This window comes from Euphorbia lathyris, chromosome 9 (assembly GCF_963576675.1).
Source record: "Euphorbia lathyris chromosome 9, ddEupLath1.1, whole genome shotgun sequence".
NCBI lineage: Eukaryota > Viridiplantae > Streptophyta > Magnoliopsida > Malpighiales > Euphorbiaceae > Euphorbia > Euphorbia lathyris.
Window position 1 is genome coordinate 53400551 of NC_088918.1, and position 18228 is coordinate 53418778.

The window sequence follows — 18228 nt, forward strand, 5'->3', positions numbered from 1 at the left end:
GGTCAATGTTTTATTGATAACGTTATGCGAGGCAAAATTAAACCTGTTAGATACTTAGACTGTCGAATTTATGGCATACAGGTACATGAAGTTTATCTCTGTCTTTCTCTTTTTGTTCTTTTCTGCTGTCTTCTGATCATGCTTCATATATAATATTGCCGCATTAACAATTAACAAGACAAAAATTAAGGAACAAAATTTGTCGCGTTGTCGCGTTTTCATATAACGCGACAGATAACATAAGCTAAACTATGTCGCATTGTCATATAACGCGACATAACATATAAAGTACTCTTTATCGTGTTGTCGCGTTTTCATATAACGCGACATATAACATGAACTGAACTATGTCGCACTGTCGCGTTAAATGTAACACGATTATTTTAGCTTATGTTATCTATCGCGTTGTCGCATTAAATGTAACAAATGTCATTGTTGTCGCAGCAACAGCAAACGACACATGTAAATCCATCAATTTCGACATATAACCATCTCAAAACGAGTTTTCATTACACATTGTCTAAATTTGCAGTAAAATCATATAACTATACAGTAATATGTACGGTATAAAATGAAATGATGAATATTATTTACCTTTCGTTTGCTACAGTTTTTGTTTTTCTTCCTACCCATGATAACGGCGCCGTAAATTACTTGTTTATGATGGAGAGAGGTTGTCAGAGGTTCTATTCGTGGTGTAATCGCCTGCAAATCGTTCTCTCTTCACCGCTTCGTTTCCCGCGTCTGCTTCTGCTATCGATCGTTTGAAGAGATGAGGAATGAGAAAAGTGAGGGTATTTTTGTCCAAATAAGATCAAAATGTCTAGATTGGTAAGAAAACGGAGAACTATGCTTAGTATGTAAATGAACTTTCAAATTGGACCAGATTTGTAATTAACTCCAAATAAGATCAAAATGTCTAGATTGGTAAGAAAACGGAGAACTATGTTTAGTATGTAAATGAGCTTTCAAATTGGACCAGATTTGTAATTAACTTTTATAGTTCAGGGTCAAATGAGTTTTATGAAAAAAAAAAAAAAAAAACCCTGTATACTCCTCCTCCCAAGGGCAGGGTGCTCATCTCCCCACTATACACCGAAAGCCCTAACAAAACCTTTGTAAATTAAATTCCATCTGCACCACCGCTGATTGAAAAAAGAGCGGCAAAAGATGGGTAAGAACGAGAAGACAGGTCTAGGAAGATCACTGGTGAAGCACCATAATCAGATGATCCAACAATCCAAAGAGAAAGGCCATTTCTATAAATCTCATAACAAGAAAGTTCTCGAATCCGTCACTGAAGTCACCGATATTGAAGCTGTTGTCGAACAAGCCGAGGAGGCTGACCGTCTCTTCTCCCTCCACCATTCTGAGCCTAACCTACCTATTAGCCTGTTCGTTTCTCTCATCAATGCCCTTTGTTAAAAAAAATTCTTCTTTATTCTTCGTTGCTTTCTGCTTAATTTTGTGTGTTTGACCAGGGATTCGACCCCAAGTACTCGTGATATGACGCCACATCAATTCAGGGAGCAGCAGGAAAAAGAAGAGGCATTGCATGCTAGCAGTCTCCGAATCCCTCGCAGGCATTTCTTTTTTTACTTTCCTTTTCTCTTCATCTTAATCGACTTATTACCTGCCAGTTTCATTTTTTTCCTAAGATTTTGCTACTTCTCCTACAGGCCACCATGGAATGCTCAAATGTCGGTGGATGAGCTTGATACCAACGAAAAACAATCTTTTCTAATATGGCGTCGAGGCCTTGCAAGGTTATATTTCAAAAGAAAATATTTTATTCTTTCTCTTGTAACACATACTTATGAGCGAGACTCCTAGATAATCTTTATTTTCTTGGTAATAAGGTCAGTTTGGGTTCATCCATCCATAGATGGATTGAGAGTTATCTTTTACAATTTAAGTTTGGCTTGACCAGAAAAGCCCTCTCAAGTTCGATTCTTAGCAAACATTAATGGGAAGGGAGGCTACTTAAAGGTCACTTGATCCACTTCAAACAGATTAATCATATTCATCTAACAAAAAAAAAAAAAAAAAAATTGAACCCAAACTGTTGGTTTCTAAAAGCTCTGGATATTCTCTAGCGATGATTTCCAATTTTGAATTAGCATCTTCAGTTATTTTGAAAAGAAACAATCCTTGGGTTGGAAGCTTTGTTATGTTGAAGGACTTAGTGTGTTGTGTTTTGTCAATGGTTTTGATATTTTTTTTTTCTTGTTATAAATAACTGATTCTAGCATGTTTTTTCCTAGTTGTTATATTATAATATTATGTATTGTTTTGTTACTGAATCGCTTCAGGCTTGAGGAGAATGAGAAGCTTGTCCTTACTCCATTTGAGAAAAACCTAGATATTTGGAGACAGCTTTGGCGAGTAGTTGAGCGCAGTGATTTGGTAAGATGTTTATATATAAATCACATTATGTTGCAAATTCATGAACTTAACTGGAAAAAACTTCGTTTTCTATTTTGGCATTTTTAGTATATGGTGGTCCTGTTGTTTGGTAACTTTTGTGATCAGGAAAAGTTTCTGAAAAAGAGAACAATGACTTAATTTGGAGTGAACATGTGGTAGTCCAAAATCTCATTTAGCTTTGGGAGATTCATATTTATTTCATAGGCATGGTACATGAAAAACTTTTTTTTTACCAAATTAATTGTTGCTCTTCAAAGTTGTTGCCTGGCTGGTTTACCCCTCTTATGCAATATTTGGCATTCCTTTGTTGCTGCTGCTTACAGACATTTGGGGCATGCATTTACTAAGGCATGCCTAGGTTTGAAGAGGACTCCCCATCCCCAATTTTCTGATATTGTGGGACCAAGTGAAATTGAATCTGCATTCTTTATAAATTAAACAATTTTCTGTTATTCAATTGATTCGTTGACTATCAGAAAGATGGAGTTAAGGACATCTAGACTTGATGTTGAACTAAAGAGTTATCTACTTAATTTGACCTGAAGAATTCCAAAAAATATCTATTAAGGCATCAATCAGAAAATAGTTATTTGCAGGCCAATCATGAAAATAGTGCTCAATTCACGAAAGGGTATCTCTTAAATAGCACAGAAATATATATATCTTCCAATTCTGTTATCATCACCATTCTATTAGTATGATGTGTTCTTTTTAATCCTAAGATGTGAAGTGTGACAAAAGAATAAGCTGTGTGGTTCCTCTTGAATAAAATGGAGCTTTGTCTAATGAATATAGTATAAATAATGCTTATAACTTTCAGTTTTAAATTGTGATTAGGAAATTATAACAACTACAAATGCTTCAAGTATGTGATAATATTGACGTCAAACCATTGAACTTAAGAGAATCAGTGTGCTAACATAACACATTCATATTTTATAATCTATTAACATAATTCTAGATATATGGACCTGTTCTGAAAGTTACTTGCCTTGGCATCATTTGTCTTTTCTCGTCTCCAGGTGCAATAAATTTTATTGTTCATAATTCGTGAGTCTTGACTAGAACATGGTTTTATTGAATTGCGGCATTATCTTTTTGTCATGCTGAAAATTGTCCGCAGAATGTGCATCCTTTTGAAATTCACACAGAAGATGCTACCATGGCTGCCACCTGTTAGATGTTTAATAGGTTATTATAGGTATGTGCTCATCATATTGTTAATGGGCACTTGCTTTTGGCACATGTTTTCAGCAAGACATTTCTACTCGTCACTTTTGTATGCTTGTTCTCTTTCATTTTCTTTCAATAATTGTTTTCCCTAATGCGATGCTATCTATCTCTTGATTCTTGTATGCCTTTTTTTTTTTTGTTCTTTCTAATTTTAATGTCATCCAGCTTGTAATGGTTGTTGATGCTCGAGACCCCTTGTTCTACCGATGTCCTGATCTGGAGGTAATATGTTCTTTAATGTAAATTCAAAGGATGCTTTTGTTTAATTGTTAGAATTATTTGAGAAGATGAAGAGGTGTTTTCCTCAATTGTAAAGACACTAAATAGGAAAAAAGTGTAGTGTTTTGCATTCATAGAGAAGCTATACAAACAATTTATACAGCTTGAGAGGGATGAGCATCGGTTCGGTTACTAACTGAACTGTCGGTTAACCGATTCGAAGTTTGTCCTATGTTTATAACCGAACAGAATAAGATTGGTAACTGAATATCACTAAATTGAAAATTTTCGGTTCGGTTACCGACCGAATAACCGAAAACTCATATTTAATTTTTTTTTTATAAATTTTTGTTTCATTGGTTCTCAAATAATGCCCTTGTACAAAAGTTACAAATGAAGAAATTATATGCTACTAAACCAAAATTTATATATGTAAAGATAAAAGTATATTTTTAATGGGCTGGGCTTTATATTTTATAAGTTATTTATACATGTAGAGATAAATTTATATTGTTTATATTTATATATTAAGTTCGGTTCAGTTATACGATAACCGATTAGCAAACTAAGCCAAAGTTAAAACCGAACTGAACGTACCAAACTAAGATTTCGGTTCGGTTGTCGGTTTGGTAATCGGTTATTTTGCCCATCCTACTTGGGATTCTAAGTTAGGAAATTGAATAAATGCAAAATCCCTATCATTTCTGTGATACGTCTATTCAACATGTTCGCATATGTATAATACCAGCTATAGAATTTGTAACACCAAACAACAACATTTGGGAACCTTTTGTGCTCCACTTCAAAAGATTTTATGTGCAGATAATATGGTGCTTAGTAACATAATTATTTTCCTCCCCTTTCGTACTCTCCTTAATACTGTATTTGTACTAACTATAACTCTCTCTTCACTAATCAGACGCTAAACCACGTGTCCCTCAATTCCCATATTACCCTTATGCCAATTAGCATATTCTCTATCATTGCCCACACCTTCACAGCAGTCTGTAACCATCCAATTGACACCACATATTAAAATCGTGTTGAGTAAAAGCCAAAACATGAAAACTGATGTAATATCTCAATAGTATAGCTCTCTTCTTTGGAATCCTCTTTTGCAAACCTCCACCAAGGCCACATTTGATCACTGTCCGAGTAGCTTTCTCCAAAATAGGACCATCACTATAAATATAAGCTTTCGAACTAGAATCCTCTTGTGCAAACCTTCACCATCACTCTTATATTTGATGCCTTTAAGAAACTTTAGACCCCTTTTATCAGCCTTAGTCCACTCGATGCTCACTATTTCATTGGTTTGCAATGTGATGAACCAGAAAACAAGGATGTCTTGCACTCCTGTTGTGTTATCAACATCTGGTACCATCAACTTCATTCATCATTGCTCTGCTCTCCTGGATAAACTCTAACCCATTCTTATCAACTGAATTTGTGAACACATAGGCTTTAACGCTTCCCCTTTTCCCTTGTTAAATAAGAAGGGCCATCTTCGAGTACAATAGTGCTACAATTCTGGCAAGCCACAAGCAAATTCCTTTCCCTTAGTGATGGGGTAATTAGCATCAGGAGTCACAAAAGTTTTGGACAATGTCACTTTGGATGTTTCCCATCATTTTTCCTCTGGAGTTGATTACATGACATCTAATCACATGTCTCAACGCCATGCTGCATGATGAACTTTTGCATATCCTCTTCCTTTTCTTCTTCATTAGCATATAGATTTGGATTGCTCAATGAAACATGATTTGTCTTATTGTAGGTATATGCACGTGAGATTGATGAGTACAAAAGGACATTGCTCCTCATAAACAAAGCAGATCTTTTACCCATTTCAGTCAGGTTGATGACTCCAATTTCTCTTATTTTGTTTATGCATGTTAATTCACCACTTAAATTGCTAACATCTGCATTCCTCATTTTCACCTCAGGCGGAAATGGGCAGAGTACTTTTGTCACAATGAGATCCTCTTTATTTTCTGGTCTGCTAAGGCTGCCTCTGCAGCTCTTGAGGGGAAAAAACTTAAAGAAGTATGCAATGAACAACCTACTAGTGAAGAGGTTGATGACCCTAGTATAAAAATTTATGGCAGAGATGAACTTTTGTCTCGATTACAGGCAGAGGCAGAAGAGATAGTTAAGATGAGGAAATCTGGCTCCCATTCCATGATCCCATCTAATAATGGAATTTCGGCTTCTATGAACGTGATGGTGGGATTTGTTGGGTATCCTAATGTAGGGAAGAGTTCTACAATCAATGCTTTGGTAGGGCAGAAGCGGGCTGGAGTCACCTCGACACCAGGGAAGACCAAACATTTCCAAACACTTAAAATTTCGGAGGCGCTAACTTTATGTGACTGCCCTGGATTAGTTTTCCCTTCCTTCTCTAGCTCAAGATATGAGATGATTGCATCTGGTGTTTTACCGATTGACCGAATGACTGAGCACAGGGAGGCTGTACAGATTGTGGCTAATAGAGTTCCAAGGCATGTCATTGAGGATGTGTACAACATAACTTTGCCGAAACCCAAGCCGTATGAGCCACAATCTCGGGCCCCTTTGGCATCAGAAGTTTTGAGAAGTTATTGTGCATCTCGTGGGTATGTGGCATCAAGTGGACTGCCAGATGAAACAAGAGCTGCCCGTAAAATATTGAAGGATTACATAGATGGAAAACTAACTCATTATGAGATTCCACCTGGAATGTGCAACGAGAACGAGGAGTCAAGTGATGATAGAGAAACATACGAATCAGATTCATCCAACACTCTCGCAGATGAGGAAAGTGCAAGTGTAGCCAAACTTGAGCATGTACTGGATGATCTAAGCTCATTTGATTTAGGGAATGGACTGACTTCCAAGAAGGTTAGTAGTGTGAGGAAGACAAATGCATCATCACATAAACACCACAAGAAACCACAGAGGAAAAAGGACCGGTCATGGAGAATTGGAAATGACAATGGTGATGGAATGCCTGTTGTAAGAGTCTTCCAAAAGCCGGTAAATGCAGGAGCAGGACTTCCTCCCTGTCTTGGCTGATATTTTTTGCTGTACTGTAACTTTGAATTAGCATCTTCAGTTATTTTGAAAAGAAACAACCCTTGGGTTGGAAGCTTTGTTGTGTTGAAGGACTTAGTGTGTTGTGTTTTGCCAATGGTTTTGATATTCTTTTTTTTTTCTTATAAATAACTGATTCTAGCATGTTTTTTCCTAGTTATGTCATAATATTATGTATTGTTGTGTTACTGAATCGCTTCAGGCTTGAGGAGAATGAGAAGCGTGTCCTTACTCCCTTTGAGAAAAACCTATATATTTGGAGACAGCTTTGGCGAGTAGTTGAGCGCAGTGATTTGGTAAGATGTTTATATATAAATCACATTAGGTCGCAAATTCATGAACTTAACCGGAAAAAACTTTGTTTTCTATTTTGACATTTTTAGTATATGGTGGTCCTGTTGTTTGGTCACTTTTGTGGTCAGGAGAAGTCCGATTCTGAAAAAGAGAACAATGCCTTAATTTGTAGTGAACATGTGGTAGTCCAAAATCTCATTTAGCTTTGTTATGTTGAAGGACTTAGTGTGTTGTGTTTTGTCAATGGTTTTGATATTTTTTTTTTTTTTTCTTGTTATAAATAACTGATTCTAGCATGTTTTTTCCTAGTTGTTATATCATAATATTATGTATTGTTGTGTTACTGAATCACTTCAGGCTTGAGGAGAATGAGAAGCTTGTCCTTACTCCATTTGAGAAAAACCTAGATATTTGGAGACAGCTTTGGCGAGTAGTTGAGCGCAGTGATTTGGTAAGATGTTTATATATAAATCACATTATGTTGCAAATTCATGAACTTAACTGGAAAAAACTTCGTTTTCTATTTTGACATTTTTAGTATATGGTGGTCCTGTTGTTTGGTAACTTTTGTGATCAGGAAAAGTCTGATTCTGAAAAAGAGAACAATGTCTTAATTTGGAGTGAACATGTGGTAGTCCAAAATCTCATTTAGCTTTGGGAGATTCATATTTATTTCATAGGCATGGTTCATGAAAAACTTGGTAGCATGCCACCGGGTAAGGACACATCTTGGTGGACAGAAGAAGTACGACAAGCAGTAAAGAGTAAGCGAGAATCCTATAAAATATTGGGAAAATGTAGGAGTGACGAGAACTACGAAAAATACAAAGAGGCTAAAAGGGAAGTAAAGAAGGTCATACGAGATGCTAGAGCAAAGGTGAATCGGGATTTGTATACAAGATTGGATACGAAAGAAGGGGAAAGAGACATATATAGAATTGCTCGGATGAGAGATAGGAAGACGAGAGATCTCGGAAAAGTTAAATGTGTGAAGGATGTGGACCAGAAAGTCCTAGTTGGAGATAAGGATATCAAGGAACGATGGAGGTCCTATTTTGATGACTTATTTAATGGAGATCGCAGACAAGATGTTGGAGATATAAGTATCCATCACGATATGATAAATCATGAATGCCTTCGGAGAATTCAAAAGGGTGAAGTCAAAATGGCATTAAGTAAGATGAAGTTGAAGAAAGCAGTAGGACCTGATGGCATCCCTATTGAGATTTGGAGATGTTTGGGAGAAAGAGGAATCGAATGGTTGACGACGTTCTTCAACAAAATTTGGAGAAACAATAAGATGCAATCAGAATGGAGGAAAAGTATCTTAATCCCTTTGTATAAGAACAAAGGCGATGTCCAAGATTGTGCCAACTATCGGGGAATCAAATTAATGAGTCACACTATGAAACTTTGGGAGCGAGTGATCGAACAAAGGCTAAGGACGGTGAAGATCTCGGAAAACCAGTTTGGCTTTATGCCGGGAAGATCAACTATGGAAGCCATCCATCTAATGAGACAATTAATGGAGCACTATCGAAATAAGAAGAAAGACTTGCATATGGTTTTCATTGACTTGGAGAAAGCATATGATAAGGTACCAAGGGAAGTACTTTGGTGGGCCTTGATAAGGAAAGACATTTCGCGGAAATATATTGACATCATAAAGGACATGTATGAGGGAGCATGCATGAGTGTACGTACTAGTGTTGGGAAGACTGAAGAGTTTCCTATTACGATTGGAGTGCATCAAGGTTCCGCACTAAGCCCATTTCTTTTTGCCATCGTTATGGATGAACTAACAAGTTCACTTCAAGATGGTATACCATGGTGCATTGTGTTGGTTGATGAGACGAAAGGAGTGGAGAGGAAGTTGGAACTATGGAGACAAACTCTAGAATCTAGAGGCTTTAAGTTGAGCCAAAGTAAGACAGAATATTTGGAGTGTAAGTTTAGCGGCCATAGGAGTAGGGAGGCAGGGTCGATCACCCTAGATGGGAGAGTTGTTTAGGCCTCGGATTGCTTCCGGTATTTAGGATCTATTATCCAAACGGATGGAGAAGTAGATGGAGATGTTGCTCATAGGATTAAAGCTGGTTGGTCGAAGTGGAAGAGTGCTACGGGTTTCCTTTGTGACCCCGGCATGCCTAATAGATTGGAGGGAAAATTCTACCGGACGACAATTAGACCAGCATTGTTATATGGTACGAAGTGTTGGGCAGTGAAACACTGCCACATCCATAAGATGTCGGTGACGGAGATGTGTATGTTGAGATGGATGTGTGGTCATACGAGAAAGGATCGGGTGAGTAACGAAATAATTAGGACAAAAGTAGGGGCCACATCTATTGAGAATAAAATGAGAGAAAACCGACTAAGGTGGTTTGGCCATGTGAAACGTAGAGCGCTTGATGCGCCGGTTAGGAGAACCGAAGAGTGGCAAAGGGATATAGTGGTGAGGGGTAGGGGAAGACCTAAGCAAACTTGGAAGAGGGTGATCGAGAGTGATATGAGTTTACTGGGAATTGAGGAAAATATGGTAGTGGATAGGACGGAGTGGAGGGAGCGAATTCGTGTCGCTGACACGACTTGATTTCACGGTTTTATATGATGGTTCATGTTAGCCGATCCCGAATCATTTCGGGACTAAGGCTTTGTTGTTGTTGTACTTGTTGCTCTTCAAAGTCGTTGCCTCACTGGTTTACCCCTCTTATGCAATATTTGGCATTCTTTGCTGCTGCTGCTTACAGACATTTGGGGCATGCATTTGCTAAGGCATGCATGCCTGGGTTTGAAGAGGACTCCCAATCCCTAATTTTCTGATATTGTGGGACCAAGTGAAATTGAATCTGCATTCTTTATAAATTAAACAATTTTCTGTCATTCAATTGTTACGTTGACTATCAGAAAGATGGAGTTAAGGACATATAGACTTGATGTTGAACTAAAGAGTTATCTACTTAATTTGACCTGAAGAATTCCAAAAAATATCTGTTAAGGCATCAATCAGAAAATAGTTATTTGCAGGCCAATCATGAAAATAGTGCTCAATTCACGAAAGGGTATCTCTTAAATAGCACAGAAATATATATATCTTCCAATTCTGTTCTCATCACCATTCTATTAGTATGATGTGTTCTTTTTAATCCTAAGATGTGAAGTGTGACAAATGGATAAGCTGTGTGATTCCTCTTGAATAATATGGAGCTTTGTCTAATGAATATAGAATATATAATGCTTATAACTTTTCAGTTTTAAATTGTGATTAGGAAATTATAACAACTATAAATGCTTAAAGTATGTGATAATATTGACGTCAAACCAGTGAACTTAAGAGAATCAGTGTGCTAACTTTATAATCTATTAACATAATTCTAGATATGTGGATCTGTTCTGAAAGTTACTTGCCTTGGCATCATTTGTCTTTTCTCGTCTTCAGGTGTAATAAATTTTATTGTTCATAATTCGTGAGTCCTGACTAGAACATGGTTTTATTGAATAGCGGCATTATCTCGTTGTCATGCGGAAAATTGTCCGGAGAATGTGCATCCTTTTGAAATTCACACAGAAGATGCTATCATGGCTGCCACCTGTTAGATGTGTAATAGGTTATTATAGGTATGCGCTCATCATATTGTTAATGGGCACTTGCTTTTGGCACATGTTTTCAGCAAGACATTTCTACTCGTCACTTTTGTATGCTTGTTCTCTTTCATTTTCTTTCAATAATTGTTTTCCCTAATGCGATGCTATCTATCTCTTGATTCTTGTATGCTTTTTTTTGTTCTTTCTAACTTTAATGTCATCCAGCTTGTAATGGTTGTTGATGCTCGAGACCCCTTGTTCTACCGCTGTCCTGGGCTTGAGGTAATATGTTCTTTAACTTAAATTCAAGGTATGCTTTTGTTTAATTGTTAGAAGTATTTGAGAAGATGAAGAGGTGTTTTCCTAAATTGTAAAGACACTAAATAGGAAAAAGGTGTAGTGTTTTGCATTCATAGAAAAGCTATACAAACAGTTTTTACAGGCTTGAGAGGGATGAGCATTGGTCCGGTTACTAACCGAACTGTCGGTTAACTGATCCGAAATTTGTCCTATGTTTATAACCGAACCGAATAAGATTGGTAACCGAATATTACTAAATCAAAAAATTTCGGTTCGGTTTGGTTGCCGATCGAATAATCGAAAACTCATGATATTTAATTTTTTTTATGAATTTTTGTTTCATTGGTTCTCAAATAATGTCCTTAAAGATAAAAGTATATTTTTAATGGGTTGGGTTTTATATTTTATAAGTTATTTATACATGTAGATATAAATTATATTTTTTATATTTATATATTAAGTTCGGTTCAGTTATTCGATAACCGATTAGCAAACTAAACCAAAATTAAAACTGAACTGAACCAGAATGTTAAAATAATCGTACTAAACTAAGATTTCGGCTTGGTTGTTGGTTTGGTAATCGATTATTTTGCCCACTCTACCTAGGATTCTAACTAAGGAAATTGAATAAATGCAAAATCCCTATCATTTCTGTGATAAGTCTATTCAACATGTTCACATATGTATAACACCAGCTATAGAATTTGTAACATCAAACAACAACATTTGGGAATCTTTTGTGCTCCACTTCGAAAGATTTTATGTGCAGATAATATGGTGCTTAACAACATAATTATTTTCATCCTTTTTTATACTCTCCTTACTACTGTATTTGTACTAACTATAACTCTCTCTTCACTAATCAGATGCTAAAACCATGTGTCCCTTAATTCCCATATTATCCTTATGCCAATTAGCATATTCTCTATCTTTACCCACCCTTTTACAACAGTCTTGTCCTCAAGACTGTAACCATCCAATTGACACCACATATAGAAATCGTGTTGAGTAAAATCCAAAACATGAAAATTGATGTAATATCTCAATTGTATAGCTTTTTTCTTTGGAGTCCTCTTTTGCAAACCTCCACCAAGGCCACATTTGATCACTGTCCGAGTAGCTTTCTCCAAAATAGGACCATCACCATAAATATAAGCTTTCGAACTAGAATCCTCTTGTGCAAACCTTCACCATCACTCTTATGTTTGACACCTTTAAGAAACGTTTTTACCCCTTTTACCAGCCTTAGTCCGCTTGATGCTCACTATTTCATTGGTTTGCAATGTGATGAACTAGAAAACAAGGATGTCTTGCACTCCTGTTGTGTTATCAACCTCTGGATTTGTTGCAATTTCTATTGTATCACCATCAACTTCATTCATCATCTCTGCTCTCCTTGATAAACTCTAACCCATTCTTATCAACTGAATTTGTGAATACATAGACTTTAACGCTTCCTTTTTTCCCTTGTTAAATAAGAAGGGCCATCTTCGAGTACAATAGTGCTACAATTCTCGCAAGCCACAAGCAAATTCCTTTCCTTTAAAAATGGGGTAATTAGCATCAGGAGTCACAAAAGTTTGTACAATGTCACTTTGGACGTTTTGGATCATTTTACCTCCGGAGTTGATTACGTGACATCTAATCACATGTCTCAATATCATACGGCATAATAAAAAAATTTAACTATAAATTAACCCAAGTAAATAAGGATTGTCAATTAAAATTTTAATCCCAAATTAACTCATATGGTGTATCGATTGTCAATTAAAATGTGTAGTTTTCATTTCTTTAACATGCTAGGTGGTGCTGATATGATGTTAAGATGCCACGTGATCAATTTCGTTGAAAGGATGACTGAAAAACGTTTAAAGTGACTTTATTGGGACAAAAGCAAACTTAAGCGATTTCATTAAGACAAATTAAACTTTTGTGATCTTTTGTGGCTATTGTCCAAACTTACTGACCGCTAATACTGATTATCCTTTAAAGATATAGTCATATAACATACTCACCCTTCCTTGTAAACAATGGCTACAACTGATATACTGCTGCCCACCTTTGAAATCAAGCCAAGTGAAATTGAAATTTTCCTTTCAACCGAAGGCACAAAAGGTACATGACCTTTTGTGGCAAGATCGTACGAAGCCGAAGCGAAACTCAACCCTTCTTTAGATGTTGATGGCGACTCCTCTCAGCAGTCCCCTATCGAAGCCACAAACTCAGTTGCTGCCATTCCTTCAATTGAAGCCCCAGCTTCAAACGAAGGCGCTCCTTCGCAAGAAGAAAATTTCCAAGTTGAGACAAGTCCTCAAGCTCCTTTGCCAAAAAAAACACCAGAACCCAACGCTCGCAATGAAGAGATTCCCTTTTGCTCCACTACACCTGTGGTGGATATTAACTTATCTGCTCGTGGTGACCTTTCATCACTAAGTGGGTTTGGTCTTAATGTCGTGGATTACTTTGAAGACAACGCCAACCAATCTCCCTCTCCATCTCTGAAATCCCTCTATAAAAATGAAAAAGGTCCCTGATGCTAACGAAGTCGAATACTTGGATTCAGATATTTCAGACACGGTGTGAGAAATGATGCTCGAAGAAGTCGGCCATCAATTGTCACGAAATTCTCGATTGAAGAGAAATCAAATTCCTTTTGGCCGAAGATTCTCACTTTGCTGGGAAGAGATCTAGAGAGATAGAAGTCATGGATCTTCAGGAGCCAGTTTCGAAGAAAATGAGAGAGTATACGAGAAAAAACCGAAGCTAAAAGCCAGTTAGAAGTACATTCTTCCTCCTGGAGTCGGAAACACTTGCCAAATTTGCTTAGTATGATCGAACTCGTGTAAGAAAGATCTTTCCCATACCTCTTTGTTTTAAAAGAAAATCTTCAGTATTTTTTTACTTGTTTTCAACTGTCTTTTCACAGTTGTGGACTGCTCTCCATCTGTTATGCCAGGGGTTGCCGAGCTTTTTGAGTATTTGAATGCATTCGAATCCTCAAGTGAAACGCTGGAAAGGATATTGCTGGTAAGTTTTACTAATTTCGTCTTGTTTAAACTATGCTTTGATTATGTGCCTTAATCCGTCATTTTTGTACTTGTAGGACCTATTGTAACCCCTTCATTTGGATCACATGATATCTCACACAATATCAGTCATAGACATGTTTTCAATTCTCAATCATATAAACTTCAATCTCATATAAATTTTACATATTATACATAAGAGAAAGCATTTATAATTTACAATACACGTTTAAGTCATTATCCTACACAGAGGATTTACAAAACAAAAGTACATTCACAAGACTCCAAAATGCCTAGATGAGAATGGACTGACACTGCTGGTGCGACCTTAAGCAAGAAGAACTCCACCTAACCTGTAAAATCTGTTGGCAAGGGGTGAGCTGCCTACTCAATACTAGTAAGGGACAATCATTACGATAATGGCCTGTTTCTCCACACTCAAAACATGTACCCTTCTTAAATGAACCATAACACTCTCCTGTGTGAGATCGGCCACATCTGCCACAAACCAGGGAAGGTCCCCAATATTCACCTCTGTGTACCCGTCCACATGTCTGACAAGCTGGAAAAGATGTTGTCCTCGCTCCTCCTCTATACCCACTATTAAACCGACCACCTGAAAATCTGTTACTACCCACAGATGGAGCACTACTCAAAACATCTCCAAATCCGCCCCGTGATCTAGTCCCACCACGATGGATACTACTACTACCTCTAAATTGTTGAGAATAGCCTCTAGAAGAAACTGAGAATCCACCTCTCTTTGATGGCCTGCTAGACTGGCCTTCTGTATCAAATATAGCCCTTTTAGTTACAAAAAGTTGTTCTTTATCTTTCACAATTTCCTCCGCTCTGAGTGCAGATTCTACTAACAATCTAAAGCTCGTTTCATGTGCATGAATCCCCATTCTAACATCTGGGTGTAGACCATGTTCAAACCTGCGACATTTTGCTTCTTCTATAGCCACATTTGCAGGTGCATATTTGGCTAAAGTGTTAAACTTAAGCTCGTATTCAGCCACAGACATATCCTCCTGTATAAGGGTCAAAAACTCTGTTTGTTTCCTATCTTTGTATATCTTTGACATGTACTTATTAGTGAACAACTTCTTGAAAATATCCCATGTTATTTCAGTTCTAATTCTTGTCCTTTTATAGATCTCCACCATTCTAAAGCTTCACCAGTGAAAAGATTAGAAACATATTTGACCATTGAGTCCAGACGACACTCTGTGTTCTCAAGTACATCTTCAATCTTGGCCCACCATTTATCAGCTATATCAGGATCTGTGCTACCCTCAAACTCTGTTGCACCCATTTTTTTAAGCCTTTCAAAATTTTTATCAAAGATTGGCGCATCTCGACGAGCTTGAACACGTGGCTGAGGCTGACCTTGAGCCAAATAGATTCCCATCATCTGTTCAAACTGGTTGTAACCCTAAGGATACCCTGCATGTTTTGAAGCTCCTATATGTTCTGAGCCCCCAGACTCATGAACACGACCAACTGAACCATGACTAGACATATGACCGGATTGTCCATTCTCACCATTAGACTCCATAACCCTACATGAAACATGACCATGTCAACATGCTTTAGCATAAGAAAATATGATTATGTGGTCTTACCCTAGGAATCCAAAACAAGTCATACACAACCAAATCCCTAGGAAAGTAGACCCGCTCTGATACCACTAAATGTAACCCCTTCATTTGGATCACATGATATCTCACACAATTTCAGTCATAGACATGTTTTCAATTCTCAATCATATAAACTTCAATCTCATATAAATTTTACATATTATACATAAGAGAAAGCATTTATAATTTACAATACACGTTTCAGTCATTATCCTACACAGAGGATTTACAAAACAAAAGTACATTCACAAGACTCCAAAATGCCTAGATGAGAATGGACTGACACTGCTGGTGCGACCTTAAGCAAGAAGAACTCCACCTAACCTGTAAAATCTGTTGGCAAGGGGTGAGCTGCCTACTCAATAAACATATTACACATATATGTATATACAAGTAATGTAAAGAGCACAAACCAAAATAGGTCATCAGTACCAAGTTAGAATTTATTCATTTAGAATAGTAATACTGATTTTAGAAAGGCCTTGCTATACTTAGACAATATATATAAAATGGTCCTTGAGCCCAATCTGTATTCCGGCTCACTAAATTCGGAATACAATCATCTGTGCTACGGAGGAGTTACACTCACTCACGTACTCATATATCTCAACACATGTGCTTCCGGCTCACAATATTCGGATAGCACTCTCAACTTGGACCATTTCACATATCCATCTAAGCAAGCTCATATTCATTTATAATCCAACCATTATTCAGTTCCAGTATGTGCACAAGGCTTAACATGCCGTATTTACGCATAACACTGCAACATACTCAATCATAACACTTTCTTATCAATCATGACGTATCATAAACACTCAAACATTATCCACATCATTCACATCAGATTCAACCACATCTCACACTCAACAAGAGGCACAATACATTCATACACATATATAAGCAATATGCTTACCGTCGCACTTGGTTCGATCTATTCAACACGAGCGGGTGTGCGTTCAATTGCACCTTGCCCTCCTAATGTCACATAACATTGATACAATTAGATTTAACATAAACTTAATGAAAATAGAAACTAAGGAATGCTATATGATTTACAAGACACTAATGCCACAAAGTTCAGGCAATCTAATCCTTTTGTCTTAGATCATCACATGACCTACTTGCACACATTCTGCCATAACTTTCTCTATATTAATCCAAATGCCCTGATTCTTGAACCTACTGAAACTAGACATATATGGGTATAACATATCCAAAATTCACTTTAATATCACTTCTACACAATATATGGCATGCAAAATGATTCGGTCCTGTTTCCAGCCAAGAAACAGACTATTCAGATTTGCATCTACCATAATTCACTCAACCTAGCTCACAATAAACACAATGGATTGCCAAATCCTTTTACAGAAATATACTTCAAGTATTTAGGAACACTTTTGTATAAAGAAACTTTCTCCAATTCGGACTTTAAGATCCTCAAAATGCTACATCAACATGGCTGCCTCACATGACATTCAATTTCGAGGCAGTCATGATCCATCTAGGTTTTCTTCCTCTATATATGGAATTAAAGTCCCATATTTTACAGAGGGTTTCATAACACATATAGGAACATATGTTATTCTTTATGTATCTTCAAATTCGAACAATATCAATATGAAAAACATGCTCCAAAATGACTGAAAGCAGTACCCTAGATTTCTGTTTAGGGCACTTGATACACATCTTTCATTTGGACAACCTATAACCACTTTAAACAACACCAAAACTCAACAAAATCCATCACAACTCATCCACAACAAATCCTGTGATCATACCTAGGTATTTCAGAATCTCAAACTCATAGAAAACAAGCTAAAACAACATACTAACCTTCAACTCGTGTCTATCACCTAGTATGCTTCCTAACTTGACTTGTTTGACTCGAAAATGGAAGAAATTGGAAGAGTTTTCTTTGGAGAGGTTTAGGGTATGAACAGGGAAGGTTTTGCTGAAGCTTTGGTCGAAATTGTGGCTGAAATAGATAAAGAATGAGTTGTGCACATCATTTGGCAAATGAAGAGGTGTATTTTGTCTTAATATTGGGGTGACACCTCGTGCTTGCTCACAAACCTCAAATTCAGCCCTCCTAAAGTGTAACTTAATCAATTTAGGACATATGAATTCATTCATTCATTCATTTAAGTCCTAACTCAATTAACCAATCGTTACATCTTAACGATACACTAATCGTCTACTAATCGCACGGTAATCGCATTATGCATATGAAACTTCTAATGACAATGCGATAAATCTAAAATGTATGTATTCAATCATGAAAACATATATGAATGTGGGAAGATGTATATGTTAGGGTTTTAGGGATGTTACACCTATCCTCTACCACCCCACTTATTGAGCAATTTTGCAATTTGGCAGCCAAGTACCATGAGCTGAAGGTAAAAATAGACGACCAAAACCTT

General features: G+C 37.0%; 1 protein-coding gene across 1 annotated transcript; it reads left to right on the top strand.

Moving 5' to 3' along the window:
• The first annotated feature begins 1036 nt into the window (after positions 1-1036).
• Positions 1037-7095, top strand: LOC136205757 (GTPase LSG1-1-like). The gene is made up of 7 exons (XM_065996514.1): positions 1037-1394; positions 1482-1583; positions 1680-1766; positions 2313-2406; positions 3826-3882; positions 5657-5736; positions 5826-7095. Exons 1-7 carry the CDS (start codon positions 1171-1173, stop codon positions 6931-6933), a joined length of 1752 nt encoding a protein of 583 aa, XP_065852586.1. The 5' UTR covers positions 1037-1170; the 3' UTR covers positions 6934-7095.
• Positions 7096-18228: the final 11133 nt, after the last annotated feature.